General features: G+C 38.5%; 1 protein-coding gene across 1 annotated transcript; it reads left to right on the top strand.

Moving 5' to 3' along the window:
* Nucleotides 1–6,162: 6,162 nt before the first annotated feature.
* Nucleotides 6,163–11,518, top strand: LOC107665203 (early growth response protein 3-like). Its single transcript, XM_016455989.1, has 2 exons — nt 6,163–6,577; nt 9,950–11,518. The coding sequence occupies exons 1-2, from the start codon at nt 6,424–6,426 to the stop codon at nt 11,059–11,061; spliced, it is 1,266 nt and encodes a 421-aa protein (XP_016311475.1). The 5' UTR covers nt 6,163–6,423; the 3' UTR covers nt 11,062–11,518.
* The last annotated feature ends 4,628 nt before the right edge of the window (nt 11,519–16,146 follow it).

Here is a 16,146-nt window from a genome sequence, read left to right on the forward strand (position 1 = left end):
AAGTTTTAACAGTATATTACTGTATTTATCATATATAGATTATTAAATATATATTTGATCGCATTTTAGTGCAATTGTTTTGGGAAGCATAGCAAGCTGTCGTGCAAGATGTAATATGAAGAAACAAAGTATCAAAGGTATTAAATACTGATAAAGATCAAGAGAAAACAAGATTAAAATGTGCATTTTTACACTAATCTGAACTGTAGACATTACTCAAATAAAATTAAAAATAAAATAAACAAGTGTTTGCCCATGCTTCATATAAGGCTCAGACAATTTATGATATATATATATATATATATATATATAAATATATATATCACACACACACATGACCATGGACCACAAGACCAGTCTGTAATATAAAGAAACAAAGTATCAAAGGTATTAAATACTGATAAAGATCAAGAGAAAAAAAGATTAAAATGTGCATTTTTACACTAATCTGAACTGTAGACATTACTCAAATAAAATTAAAAATAAAATAAACAAGTGTTTGCCCATGCTTCATATAAGGCTCTGTTGCTGTCTTTCAAGTGAGTTTTTTTAAATTCATAATTAACAATTAATAACACTGATGACTTTTCTATCCCATTTATTATAGTTTTAACTATTGTTTTTTTGTTTTTGTTTTTACACACGCTTTTACCATTGCTTTTCATGCCGTCCTATCCCATAAGCACTGTACAGTACAGAATGTATTGTACCATCTGACAGTCCCTAAATAAGTGTTCCATTATTTATATAAATAATCATCCCATCAGCCTGTAGGAATAAGCCTCGGCTCTGGGATATAATAGCAACGAGGAACAGCTACTGGAAATGCCCCTCGCGCAGCCTGGAAAGACACATAACTAATTTGATTAGACACCCGTTGCGGCCTTGTATTTTTCCGCCGCATATTGAAATTAGCGAGATCAAGATCTCGGATAAGCGAGCGCTTCCCCGGAATCCCTACATGCAAAATGCATGAGGGGAGTCCTTTTCAGCCCGCAACCGTTCCATAGTCAAACTCCAGTCAATCATTCATTGTACAGCGTGCTCGCTCATAATAGTAGCGGAAATAAAAACACAAGCGGAGCTCGACAGGTGTTGGGCAGTTTTTCCAGTCTGGACTCCATGAAAAGGCTTCCCTTAGGAAAGTGCCCTGACAGACCCTGCGTTTCCTATGCAAAGGGAATTCCCTTGTCTGTTTTGCATCCCTGAAAGAACAGTTGGGACCAGGCACCGAGGAGATAAGTGTCAATTGCAGAATGATTTTCCACTAAAACGGCTACGTAAGGATGAACATTTAGAGATGTCAGAATTTATTTATAGGGTATTTATTTGTGGTGGCCTACCTTGAAGGTCTTTGGAGATTCAGTTTGGTATTTCTGGTTTGGACTGCTGTGAAAATGTGTGAAAAATGTCTGTATCACTCTAAGTACAGCATGATTTATATTGGGTTACACTTTATTTTAAGGTGTCCTTGTTACAGTGTACTTATACATTTAAGTACTGAGTAATATTAATTAACTACATGCACTGCATCCCTGAAAGAACAGTTGGGACCAGGCACCGAGGAGATAAGTGTCAATTGCAGAATGATTTTCCACTAAAACGGCTACGTAAGGATGAACATTTAGAGATGTCAGAATTTATTTATAGGGTATTTATTTGTGGTGGCCTACCTTGAAGGTCTTTGGAGATTCAGTTTGGTATTTCTGGTTTGGACTGCTGTGAAAATGTGTGAAAAATGTCTGTATCACTCTAAGTACAGCATGATTTATATTGGGTTACACTTTATTTTAAGGTGTCCTTGTTACAGTGTACTTATACATTTAAGTACTGAGTAATATTAATTAAATACATGTACTTACTATAGGCTTAGGGTTTGGTTTAGGGTTACTTGCATGTAATTATGCATTATTTATTGTCATTATAATAGTAAGTACATGTAACAAGGACACCTAAGTGTTACCTTACATTACTTATTAAGATATTGTGGATATTGTAGAGCTATATGGATAGCATCAATCAGTTCTATAATGAAATACTTTGAAACTCTTGTTGATTACTCTATGCTTGACTTTTATTTTTTGTATTTTTCTGCCTTTTCTGAACAAGCTATGTTTATTCATTTAGTGTGGATGTACAGTACTTAAAATAAAATAGTTCTGTTTTTTTTTTTTAAGTTGTCAAATATTTAAGCGAGTAGAAATTGTGAGCAAAAATATTTTTAAAAATTGTTATCCTCAATTGTTATCTAGTACTAAAACTATGGAGGGCCTTGGGGTCATAAAGGCTGAGAAGCACTCGGTTAAGTTTATGTTTCCAAATATCAGCCATATGAAAATCATTGTTTGTTTTGCACAATTCTGTTTTGTGCTGTTGAATGAACACTGACAGCCTCATCATCAGTATACACAAGTGCTGGCACACGTCACGGGTTCAGTCAGTGGAAATAGTGTTTACTTCCTCTATTTTGGTCTATAAAAAGTAATATTCAAATTACTAAGTATCCATTCTATTTTTCAGTACTTGCTACCGCTATGCTAATGAAGTATGTGTGTATTTCCTCATTTGGTATGAATGACGGAGTTCTCATTTACAAAAGTAAGCTTACTTTAACAGATGCTACAGAATTTGTCTCTGAATAGAGAGACCTAATTTTAGCACATACTGATTCACAGCCATTTAATGTGACAACACCAGATATCAAGTGTACCTTAGAGACGGCCTGTTGCATTGTCAACATTCCTGGCTCCCCGAGCAATGACACATTCCCATCCTGATTGGATCAGATTCAGATCATATATTCACGTCTGGGATATTAAGTGGAAGTGGGGGGAGATCCCCTTCAGATTCCCCCAGTGACAGATTCACAGCGTCATTTTAGCAGCTCACCTACACACACGTTGCATCTTGCCCACTGAGTAGAAATTAGCCTTTGGAGTCCCCCTCGAGTGTGTGTCAGTCTGTGTGTTTATTTATCGTGGCCCCCAGAACACACAGCATGATTCAGACCCCCTCCCACACACTCCGTTTTTACTTCATTAGGCCTTATCTGTCAGCTAATACTACTACACTGTTTATGTATCAATTGCCAAAGCGGATAATTCCAGAGTTCAGAATGGAGTGTTGTTGCTTTGGCAGCCATGCGGTTGTTGGGGATTATTGGGGACGCCATGAGGTTAATTGAGGGAGTTGTTCATTGGATGGATGCAGTCAGTGAATTGTCTTTATATGGATATATATGCATATGGCCCAAAAAGTATTTCAACACTTAAAGGGACAGTTCACCCCCCAAAAAAAATTCTCAAGTTGTTCCAAACCTGTGTGAGTTTCTTTTTTTCTGCTGAACACAAAAGAAGATATTTTGAAAATGTGGGTAACCAAACAGTTGACGGTACCATTGGCTTCTATAGTATGGAAAAAAATACTATAGAAGTCAATGGGGACCAGCAACGTGAGGCTGAGTAAATGACAGATTTTTTATTTATTTTTGGGTGTTTCATAATAAAATATTAAATGGCATTTTTATATACTTTAAGTTTGTAAGTTTATTTATTTTATTTATTATTATTATTATTATTTTTGTGAGGTTTTAAATTATAAAATTGTAGATACACTGTGTCCAAAATAGATATTAGATAATAGATTATGTGGTAAAGTTTGTGTCGTGTATCATGTCTGTTTATAACAGCAATGTAGGCCTCTGGTTTGGAGTTGGGGGGGGGGTATGAAGTTGTTATTTTGAACACATTTTTGGTACATAATTTATTAGGCTCGAGGCCAACATACACATGTCAGCCGGGTCTCGGGTACAAATTGTTACCTCATCACTCTGTCTATTGCATCAGCATCTAAATCTCATGAGCCACCCTGGCCTCCTAATTAGATTACATACAGACAAGTATGTCATCTTTTTCTATTTTCTTCTATGTATAATAATATATAGCGAGGTGTATTGTTGTTGTTGTTTTTTATTAATGTTTTAATATTATTGTTGTTGTTGTTGTTTGCATTGTAACCATGTCACATATAGTATAGGCTACTTTAAATTAAACAAGCATCTAAAATTTTATTTATTTTTCATTGTTACCATGCCATGTATAGTATACTTTAAATTAAACAAGCATCTAAAATATTATTTATTTGTTTGTTTGTTTATTTATTTATTTTTCATTGTTACCATGCCATGTATAGTATACTTTAAATTAAACAAGCATCTAAAATATTATTTATTTGTTTGTTTGTTTATTTATTTATTTATTTTTCATTGTTACCATGCCATGTATAGTATACTTTAAATTAAACAAGCATCTAAAATATTATTTATTTATTTGTTTGTTTGCGTATTTATTTTGCATTGTAACCATGCCATGTATAGTATACTCTAAATGAAACAAGCATATAAAATAATTATTTATTTATGTATTTGTTTATTTATTTATTAAAAAAAAAAGAAAAGGTTTTCTCCATTTTGCTTTGTAGTTATTGTCTTCTTTTAGCGGTCTTTAGTATGCTTGTGTGAACCCCCAGCTGGCAGGGTCTGTGTTTCCCCTTCACTGTTATTCTCCCTAAACAAAGTCAACCATTTTCAACAAGGGACGGTTTTTTTATTTCTTCTAAAAGTCTCAGATAAGATATTTTCTCCCTGGTTTCTAAATTGGTGAAACACGACCCATGACGTTTTGCCCTCTGCGGTTCCTTTAATGGCTGCGGGTTCCGATCGCTTTTCCACTTTGCAGCTCTTAACCGGAACCTCGCGAACCAAATACAGGCAGCGAGGGGCGTGGCCGGATCATGGCCTTATTTGGAGTTTCCACTTCAGTGGCGAACTTGGCACTCGAGGCCAAAGCCAAGCCTACAGATTTGCCGCGCGCCTGCAGTATTTACACGCGATTAACTCTCTGGCAGTTACAGTCTTTGTATAACCCAGGCACAGTCACTGCTGCTTCTCCTGGTCTTGATCATCTGTTGCAGTCAATTGCTTAAACCACTTAGCTGACGTTTACAAATGATTAATGTGGGCTTTCATTTTTATTGAACTCGCAACACAAACTGTTGAACGCTTTTTGTTTTTGGTCTCTGTGCACTGATGAGACTCCATTCTCATGATATTCTATTCTGGACCGATCTGTGACCTTTACATGCAGTCTGACAGCCCACACTGACCATATGGAGAATATAGTAAAAACAGGTGTTAATTATCATTTGAAATCATATTACAATCACGATACAGAACGCAAGGTGTGTTACATCGCGCTAGGAGTTTCTATATATCGATAGACAGACAGAACTATTGATTTATTTATTTATTGACACACCAGTTAAAGAACGAAAAAAAAGAAAAGCACCATAGTAAATTGACAGGCAATTGCATATTTAAATAGCCTAGCAGTGTCATCAATCCATTCTGAACTGTAAAAAGTGGATATGCTGGTGTAACCTACTGTATTCAGTCATAACTAATATAAGGCTATTAGAATTAATTAGCCTATATTTTATTTATTTCTTGTTAGTTGAATAAAACTAGTTAATGTAGACCCTTATACAGGATAATTTAATAAAAGTCAATTTCTTACTATCTTTACACAGCTGAGTAAAAGTGACTGTGGGTTTAGCTATCAAATACGGCTTTTGTGGAAATAATGCCGCATCAGTGCAGACGAGAGAGTACATATTGTATCTTCTTCTTTTTTTTATAATTGTATATTTTCATGAATAATTTTATGTCTATATTTATACTTTTAAATAATACAAAAAATTGTAATATTAGCCTAGCTACTGCAATAGTATTCCGCTTCTGCACTAAACAATGTATAAACGCACTTTTCATGCTATAGATAGGCTATGCAGCTTCAGGTGCACTGCAGGCAAAAACAAACAAAGTTTACACAGTCATGCGCTCACAGATCTAGCAACATCCATGCTCACAAAACACTTCTTACTCTTCGCCGGGTCCAATAGTCACACAAGCCGATGAATATGTCCCTTCACTGCTGCACTGAGCACTTCTCTTCCTGCCACCGACTCTAATGTTCCACTATGAGGAGCTTCCATTCCATGTGACGTCGAGCGGCAGTCTAGCTTTGTGTGTCCATATATGGTCATCTACGTCACGCAGTTGTTCCGTCCCCCAGTTGAAAGCGTTGGAGTTCCCTGCGCTCGCTACACTTGTGCAATCACCACCACCGCCACCAACATCTCTCTCTGCTCATCCAGAGACAGTAACACTTCACAGAAATCAAACACCAAGCAGTCGACAATCATCCTCGCGAGGAGACATCAGCGCGGTGCCCGTTGCGCGCTCGGATACAATTTCAAAGGGATTGCGATCTCTTTCTGTCGCCTTTAGAGAGATTTCAGAAGACTGGAGATTGATCGGGACGGAACACCTGTGCGTGCTCACTAATGACAGACTGAATAACTGCTATGACAGGTAAACTAGCGGACAAGATCCCTATTACCATGAGCAGTTTAATCAACACCATCCCTGACAGTCTCTATCCAGAAGAAGACATTCCCAATTCTATGAACATTTTCACAAACCCGGACTCTATTTCGCACTACTCGCAGATGAATCCAGGTAAGGACGAACAGTTTGGGCTCGCTCCTCACTAAGCTGTTGTGTGGGCTGCTTAGAGTTTTATTGTGCGGCATCAGTTGTCTTGAAGCCCCGCGGCACCTGTTAACGCGCGCCTGCTATACTCACAGTAGTTTAGTAACAGAACTCCTCATACTGCTACAGTTGCTATTGGAGACTTTATAAACTCATGTGTTCAGCATTACTCCTCTCATACAGTTTTCCAAATGTTCTTCTCAATTCGGATTGTGCAGGCTTTATTTTGTAGCGCATTTAGGCTGCCTAAATACTGATTGATAATAACGAACGGCATGGATATGTAGCCTATGAGATCGCTTACGATTTGTTATTTTGTAATATTGTTATTATTATCAAATGTATTTATGACATAACATTATAATGAGACTCTTAAAGTAGGCTAAAGTCTAATGTTGTATAGACGAAACCCCTACAGTTGCGCTTTGTCTTAATGGAATTCTGCGATGAAATTGCGTTTAATTTCTTGCCAAATTGTATATTATGAAAAAGGTATGTGGAAGTAGTTCAAATGTTCCAGTCACGTGATATGAGTGTGAACTGGACAGGTAATATCAGGTAATAGGAATCATTTCGAGCCCACGCGGAAACACCTCGTTATTTACTCACAATTCATACATTACACAGTCGTGAAAGGTATATTTATTGAATATTAATCCTTTCAAATAATGACAAAAGCCGTTTCGTTTTTCACCGAGCGCTTTATTTCCGTGAAAACAATTCATTTCGGGTTCTCTCCCTAACCTGGTGTTGCGCCGGTCTTATATTCTGTTCTGTAATAGATAGCCTATAATGTTTAGTTATTCTATTATTTAAAGGTTTTGATTAGTCAGTGCTTTATCCAGTATTGACCCTGTTTCTGACCCTCCACATGCGCGGGTGGGCGTTTATATGCGCGCAGCTCTTAAAAAAAGCTCGGGCCACTCGTGAAAACATGTGAAATGTAAAATCCCTTCATTAAAATATATCTAGCCCCCGAAAGGTTTATTACCTGAATTTCACATTTTGTGTTTTTTTGTATTCTTTTCACTTTACTCTCGCACCTTTTAAAATGTTTGTCCTTTTTAAAATAATTTACATTTTCTCCGCACATTAAAAAAAATCAAAAAAGTTTTCTGGACCAGTATTTTCGCCTAGAATCTAGTGAACAGTACAAAATAAATTCAATCGGACTACTGGCTAAGATAATGGTGCCAGAATATTAAGGAATTCCTTCCAGTCATGTCATCAAATTGTTAGATTTTTTTTTCTTAATGTCGCTGTATTTTTCCCCCCTCTCTCTCTCTCCTCTTGAAATATCAGATATATTTAATTGAAAGCTTAAGTAGTTGATATAAAAAAAAAACATCAACAAAAATAAATTAAAAATCCCACACTCTACGAGGGAATTTTTAGCTCAGTTTTTTTAGTGCAACGTCATTAGCCTTCTATAACTTTATCATTTTGCGACCTTAAAAAAATCAGGTGAAGAGTTGTCAAAATATCGTAGTTATATTCGAGAGTGAAAGCATAAGATCATTCGTCCTCCTGATGTATATACTGATGGAGTTTCGCAAAGCTCTTGATGTGGTTTTCACTCTGCAGGTCAAAAGAGGCGATGCTTCCCACACTTGCGGGAGAGTATTGACCTCGTTTCGTTTATTAAAATATCAAAATGAATACGAAATGTCAATGCCAACTTCCGACTGAAAATGCTAGTCCTTATCAAATGCGTGAGTTCTTGAAAAAGGGAACATTTTGAGAACAATTTCTCAAAACATGTAGATTTAAAAAAAAATTAATTTTATAATTTTTAAAAGACATTATTTTCCCTCAATCATAAAAATAATAAAATAGGCTATATAAATAAATACAAGTTACATAATATAGATATGTAGATAGAATAAAAAATAATATATATAAAAGGTTATAGGGTTACACATATTGTGATATATAAATTACTTACTTTTTTGTACAGATGTTATGTAGATATATTTATAGATTTCAGACTCCATGAGAACTTTCTGTAAGCACACTTTATTAAATCTGCACACTATCTCTGTGGGACTGCTTATCACAATGTTTCAAGGTGACAAACCCTTCTTGTCCTTACAAAGTGTCCTACCAAACGCCCCTTTAAAAGATACCCACAAGTGCATCTCCACACACATCCTGTAATGACAGGCATAGCATGAAATAAATCGTGTTTTTTACTTATCACTGGAATACACGCTTCTCTCTGATTTCTGCCCGAATGTGTCTTTTCCTTCAGACGCAGCACAGCATCTCTTCACACATGTACCTTATGTGTGTTGAACAGATGCGAGGACCATCTGTAATTTTCATTCGGTTTGTTTCTAACATAAGCCACAATTTGGTGTACATACTGCGATTACTGTAAGTGCACGTACAAGACTAAACTTAGTGGGCCGTCGTAAAATGTTGAATTTACAGACGTGTTGTGATCAGCAGTGTATTGTGTTCAACAACAGACATATTAAAAGTGATTGAAGTGACTATCAGATCCTTGTTTGGTACATTTTCGAGCAGCCGTCAAGTGTCTCTCTGAAAAGACTGAAGGTGTGGGAGAGAGAAAGAGAGATCAAGTGCGTATAAGAGTAACAGTGATGTCAATCGTGACATCCTGTTGTACGGAGAAGCCTGATTGCCAAATAAGTTCCAGTCCTACGACTGAATACGCAGCCGTTTATACTTTGTGACAGAAAGACAATAAGTTGGCGAGGGTGGAGGGAGATATTGACTGGAATCTTAAATTACTGTGCATTTCTGATTTTGTCAATTTCCACACCTTCATTCGGACTGATATGCTTCACTTTCTTCTCTTTTTTTGGAACAGGCGATTAATAGAGGTATGCCAAGATGTTGTTTCCGCGACCAACTTAAGAATAAAGTTATAAAACAAGCAAGTTATAGTCAGTTAGTGCCTATTAGCATAGATTCTCCTAGAAGCTTTCTCTGTAGATGCAGAACTTTCCACTACACTCTTAAAAATAAAGGTGCTTCAAAAGGTTCTTCAAGCGATGCCATAGAAGAACCATTTTTGGTTCCACAAAGAACCATTCAGTCAAAGGTTCTTTAAAGAACCATCTCTTTCTTACCTTTTTATAATCTGAAGAACCTTCTTTCGCCACAAAGAACCTTTTGTGAAACAGAAAGGTTCTTCAGATGTTAAAGGTTCTTTATGGAACCATTTAGACAAAAAGGTTCTTCTATGGCATCGTGAAGCACCTTTATTTTTAAGAGTGTAGTCACTTTCCCATGCATAGTTTCTTTGACCATTATTGTTCAACGTGTGGCATTCTGAATTGACAGTGTTCATTCTGACTCCCTGTCACACAGATAATATCATGGACTTGGGGATGGGCGGCGAGAAGGGCAGTGGAGAAGTTCAATACGGCTCCGGTTTCCAGTCTGGTCGAAGCGGGCAAACCGTCACCTACCTGGGCAAGTTCGCATTTGACACCCCTCCATCCGGCAGCATCGGAGGCTCCGGATGGTGTCCCGACAACAACATCATCAGTCTGGTGAGTGCGGGAATCCTGGGGGTGTCACCGTCACCTGGCAACATCACCACCCAGACGTCTTCGTCGAGCGGCAGCATGGGTGGCCAGTCGTCAGACATGGAGCAAGTATACGCACCACCCCTTCCTGCCTACTCGACCTGTGGCGAGATATACCCAGAGCAGGTGACGTTCCACCACAGCCCGGCCACGTCCGCGTCTCTGCCCTACCCGAGCACCGACTACCACACCACCTCCAAACCGGGCATGGACGGAAGCCTCTTTTCCATGATCCCAGACTACAACCTCTTCCATCACCAGGGGGACGTAGGGTTGATGGAGCATAAACCCTTCCAAACCATGGACCCTATTAGAGTGAACCCACCTCCCATAACTCCCCTCGAGACCATTCGAGCCTTTAAGGATAAGCAACAGATCCATCCCGGCTTTCTTGGTGGGCAACAGCACATTTCCCAACACCATCAACCCTCTCAGACACTCGCTCTGAAACCCATTCGACCAAGAAAGTACCCCAACCGGCCGAGCAAAACTCCCGTGCACGAGCGACCGCACGCCTGTCCGGCGGAGAACTGCGACCGTCGCTTTTCGCGATCAGACGAATTGACGCGTCACCTGCGCATCCACACAGGACACAAACCCTTCCAGTGCCGCATCTGCATGCGATCCTTCAGTCGCAGCGACCATCTAACCACACACATCCGTACGCACACCGGCGAGAAGCCCTTCTCTTGCGAGTTCTGCGGGCGTAAGTTTGCGCGGAGCGACGAGCGAAAGAGGCACGCCAAGGTGCACCTGAAACAAAAAGACAAGAAACCCACGGACAAGGGCAGTAGTGCTGGGGCAGGGGGGAGCCACACCTCTCCTCCCAGCTCCTGTGGGAGCGCGGGACCCAGCAGTGCCAATATCATGACCGTCACCACTTGTGCATGAGATGGACTTGCAAAGTAAGACTTTGAGGAGAAAAAAACTAAGGCTTCTTTCTCCTCTTATATACACACTTGACTCTTATACTCGCTCCCTCTCACTATATCCATCCGTTTCCTACGGTTTTCATTGATTGTGGTGGCATTTTTCTGTAGCCACTATTGTTTTTGGTTAAATGAGTGGGGGGTAAGTGGACGAGTGCTGCATGGATGGGAAGGAGATGACGGTTCAAGCAGTCAGGTCAATCCACAGAAAGAGCACTTGCAGACGCAGCGCAGTCATAAGGGTCCAACTCTCAGCTCTGGGGACCAGAGCAATCTCTTGAGATTTTAGTCTTTTCATTTTTTCCTTGTATTTTGGTTTGACAGTGAGTTGTCAGATAAAAAGTGCACTTTCATTTGCTTAATGTGTTGCAGTCTTTTTAAATGATGGTTAATTATTTAATGTTTCTGTGTTGTTGTTGTTTTTCAGCAGAATGTGCCAAATGCATTTAAATACAGCAGACAATTAAAAAAATTTATTGTTTGTATTAACCTAATAACTTCATTTCAAATGTTGATTTGGGGAAAACCTATGAGCTCTGAAGGCTCAAGGAGACTGAGTTCAGGTGGACGTTAAATGTCTGTTGCATTATGCAGTTGCATTATTTTACTATTTCGAAATCCCTTATATACAAGTAAGGGATGCAGATGGCATTTGTTATCAGCAACAGACTTTCAGTGCAATAAAAAACAACAACAACAACAACAACGACAATAAAACACAGTCTGGCTCACTTTCACAAGTTTACACTCTACAGTAGGGACTGAAATTAAGACACAGCTGAGGCCTTTACCTGTTTCGCTTAATTTAGTGGGCATAAGGGCCAAACCTGCAGTTCTGCATATCTACTTCTGGTAGAGTGAGATACGGTGATCCGATCCAAACATTTTGCCTTTCTGTTTTTGCTGCCTGTATCCCTGCATGCATCTAGTATCACGTCTTCGCTAGTACTAAAAAGATTGCATCAGTCACGACTGAAGAACCACAGCAATATGCATCCAATTCAAACCATGCAGAGTGTCAACAAGCATTAACACTTTAAAAATGACTATTTTTATGTGACAATTGTCCTTTTGTTGTCCTTATTGTCATTGTTTTACTGGACAGTTGCGTTTCCTGCTTTCATCATCCAATAATTTTCATCGGGTCTCTTTTTATGCACATTATATATTCAGCACGCATTTTTACACACATGTACACACGGTTTTCAAAAACGAAATCAGCCAAAATGATGGCAATGCTTGCCTGCGAGCATCACCACTGGGCAGGATTGATCTTAGCATGCGATCCTTCAGTCGCAGCGACCATCTAACCACGCACATCCGCACGCACACTGGTGAGAAGCCCTTCTCTTGCGAGTTCTGCGGACGCAAGTTTGCGAGGAGCGACGAGCGAAAGCGGCATGCCAAGGTGCACCTGAAACAGAAAGACAAGAAACCCATGGACAAGGGCAGTAGTGCTGGGGCAGGGGGGAGCCACACCTCTCCTCCCAGCTCCTGTGGGAGCGCGGGACCCAGCAGTGCCAATATCATGACCGTCACCACTTGTGCATGAGATGGACTTGCAAAGTAAGACTTTGAGGAGAAAAAAATAAGGTTTTTTTCTCCTCTTATATACACACTTGACTCTTATACTCGCTCCCTCTCACTATATCCATCCGTTTCCTACGGTTTTCATTGATTGTGGTGGCATTTTTCTGTAGCCACTATTGTTTAAGGTCAAATGAGTGGGGAGTAAGTGGACTCGTTTTGCATGGATGGGACAGAGAGGGCGTCAAAGACGACGGTTCAAGCAGTCAGGTCAATCCACAGAAAGAGCACTTGCAGATGCAGCGCAGTCATAAGGGTTCAACTCTCAGCTCTGGGGACCAGAGCAATCTCTTGAGATTTTAGTCTTTTCATTTTTCCTTGTATTTTGGTTTGTCAGTGAGTTGTCAGATAAAAAGTGCACTTTCATTTGCTTAATGTGTTGCAGTCTTTTTAAATGATTGTTAATTATTTAATGTTTCTGTGTTGTTGTTGTTTTTCAGCAGAATGTGCCAAATGCATTTAAATACAGCAGACAATTAAAAAAATTTATTGTTTGTATTAACCTAATAACTTCATTTCAAATGTTGATTTGGGGAAAACCTATGAGCTCTGAAGGCTAAAGGAGACTGAGTTCAGGTGGACGTTAAAGGTCTGTTGCATTATGCAGTTGCGTTATTTTACTATTTCCAAATCCCTTATATACAAGTAAGGGATGCAGACGGCATTTGTTATCCGCAATGGACATTCAGTGCAATAAAAAACGAAAAACAACAACAACGACGACAATAAAACACAGTCTGTCTCACTTTCACAAGTTTGCTTTCTACAGTAGGGATTGAAATTAAGACACAGCTGTGGCCTTTACCTGTTTCGCTTCTTTTAGTGCGCATAAGGGCCAAACCTGCAGTTCTGCATATCTACTTCTGGTAGAGTGAGATACGGTGATCCGATCCAAACATTTTGCCTTTCTGTTTTTGCTGCCTGTATCCCTGCATGCATCTAGTATCACGTCTTCGCTAGTACTAAAAAGATCGCATCAGTCACGACTGAAGACCCACAGCAATATGCATCCAATTCAAACCATGCAGAGTGTCAACAACAGTTACTACTTTAAAAATGACTATTTTTATGTGACAATTGTCCTTTTGTTGTCCTTATTGTCATTGTTTTACTGGACAGTTGCGTTTCCTGCTTTCATCATCCAATAATTTTCATCGGGTCTCTTTTTATGCACATTATATATTCAGCACGCATTTTTACACACATGTACACACGGTTTTCAAAAACGAAATCAGACAAAATTATGGTAATGCTTGCCTGCGAGCATCACCACTGGGCAGGATTGATCTTAGGAGTCATTGTTTTGCATTTTTACCGGCTGAGGCCTGCCTGCTATATGCATGCCATTCAAGATGCTTTTGGATGGGAACAGTTTCAACATTTATACTGCTCTCAGGGGCAGCACCGTAATGTGGTATATCTCCACGGTTACTCATATCCGGATCATGCCTAGAGATTCTGAATATTAATGATGAGAACGAGAGGGGGTTTTGTACAGATAATTATACAAACATATTACTACATGTTTTCTACTTGGAATGTACAAAGCAATGTCCTTCAGTATTACGATGTTTGTTCGTGCATGTGTGTGTGTGTGTGCGTGTGTACACGTGTGTATGCTAATGCATACGCAAACACCCGTATATTAGATTTTACATTGACTGAATGTTGAAAAAAAGGGTGTGTTTACATTTTTGTTTTCTTTCTTTCTTCTGTTTTTGAGATTGTGTACATAGTGCAGAATGTTTTTTAAGTGTGTGTGTGTGTGTGCAAGAAAAATCGACTATTGACAGTGTCAAATGTGATGCATTCTCCGGCATTTCTTCAGAGTTTCAAATATTATCTGTTATTAGCGCAATTTTACAAATGATGACTTGCGGACACACTGAATGATGTGTTTAATAAATGAATAAACAGTAAGATTATTTGGTGAAAAACTCAAAGCAAAAACTTGTGTATCTCATTATCTTATAAGCAAACTATGCATACAAAACACTACAGTTGTATTTAACTAATTTCAGAAAGTTGAGCTTTCATTTAAATCCTACACTTCAAAGATTTAAAATTGAAACAAAAATTCTAAATAGTTTTGACCATATGGTCCCATATATAAGCACTCCTCACTCCTGGCTTAAATTAAATCATCCACATTTTATACCATATTTTTGGCAGGCTCTCGCCATCTTGGGCAAACCACTTCTGCAACGTATCTTCTGGCAGAATTCCCTTTTTTTTCTCTTGGTGAGGTCATGCATGAATAACTAATAGAATAGTGATATTTAAGATAAATTTTGAACAATTAAATATACAGAAATAATTTGACCATTAAAATGAATTCCCAATATGTCCTTTAATTAAAAAAATGCAGCTCCTTATAGGCAATATAGAAAATGCTCATCAGGTTATAGCTCTAGCAGCCGAGTTAAAATAATAAATGCAATATTTATCTGGGGTGCAAAACGGAAATGATACAAACCAAATATTGATCCAGAAACTCATCTACATACTGCTGAAATCTGCCGAAAGCTAAACAGGCATTCTGAATGTATGCATTGGCATTATTGTCTTGAATTATGCATCGATATGGCCCTTAATGTCAGAATTGTGTACACAAGTAGGTTTTTACCTCTTAACCTCTCTCAATGTAAGTGAAGAAGGGAATATTACGTATTAGATTTCTGGGAGGAGAGTGTAAATGTTGAGTTATAACAGTTTCTGTAATATCGGGATCTGTCCAAAGTCTCTCCTCAGCTCTTTTTTTTTTCTTTTTTTAGAGAAATATCTTCATTTCTGAAGCACACGTGGTATGAGAAGTATTGTTTTTGAAATAGGAATACATACAAAAACAGCTTCTGGCTTAATTTTTTTTATCTGTTATTTTCTTTTTTCTTTCTTTCTGTGCCAAGACACATCAGAATGCAGGGCCAAACTGCAGCAGTAAAAATAGCGAAGCAGTTCTCAGATGCGATACCCGACGGAATTGTGTGCATGCAATGTGTGCGTTTCTTCAGTTTGAAGGGAACATTTTACGTTAGGAGCTGCGTGCTGAAAAGCTATGGAGATGCAAAGGAAATTCATCTGGCGAATGTGTTTAAGTGATTCTAACGTAAAACACAATATCCGTCATGACTCAGATTTTATGAACACGAAGTAAAAGTCTTCCTCATAAAGTTCTGTGAAGCAACAAGCAATCGTGACCTCCGGAAAACGTGTGCTTATGTGCGTGTGTTTGTTTTTGAGCATGCTTGCATGCACCTGTATATCTGTGCTGAGTGCTTCCATGCATATTTTCCATTTTTGTATGTATGAGTCAATTTAACTAGAATAGCCAAAAATAAATAGCTGTGACCCTGTGAGTACAGTATCAGAGAAACTAGCTCAATATTAGCCCTCCCCACCTGTTAAATATATATATATATATATATATATATATATATATATATATATATATATATGATTA

The sequence above is a fragment of the Sinocyclocheilus anshuiensis genome, unplaced genomic scaffold (assembly GCF_001515605.1).
Source record: "Sinocyclocheilus anshuiensis isolate Anshui unplaced genomic scaffold, SAMN03320099.WGS_v1.1 scaffold691, whole genome shotgun sequence".
Taxonomy (NCBI): Eukaryota; Metazoa; Chordata; class Actinopteri; order Cypriniformes; family Cyprinidae; genus Sinocyclocheilus; species Sinocyclocheilus anshuiensis.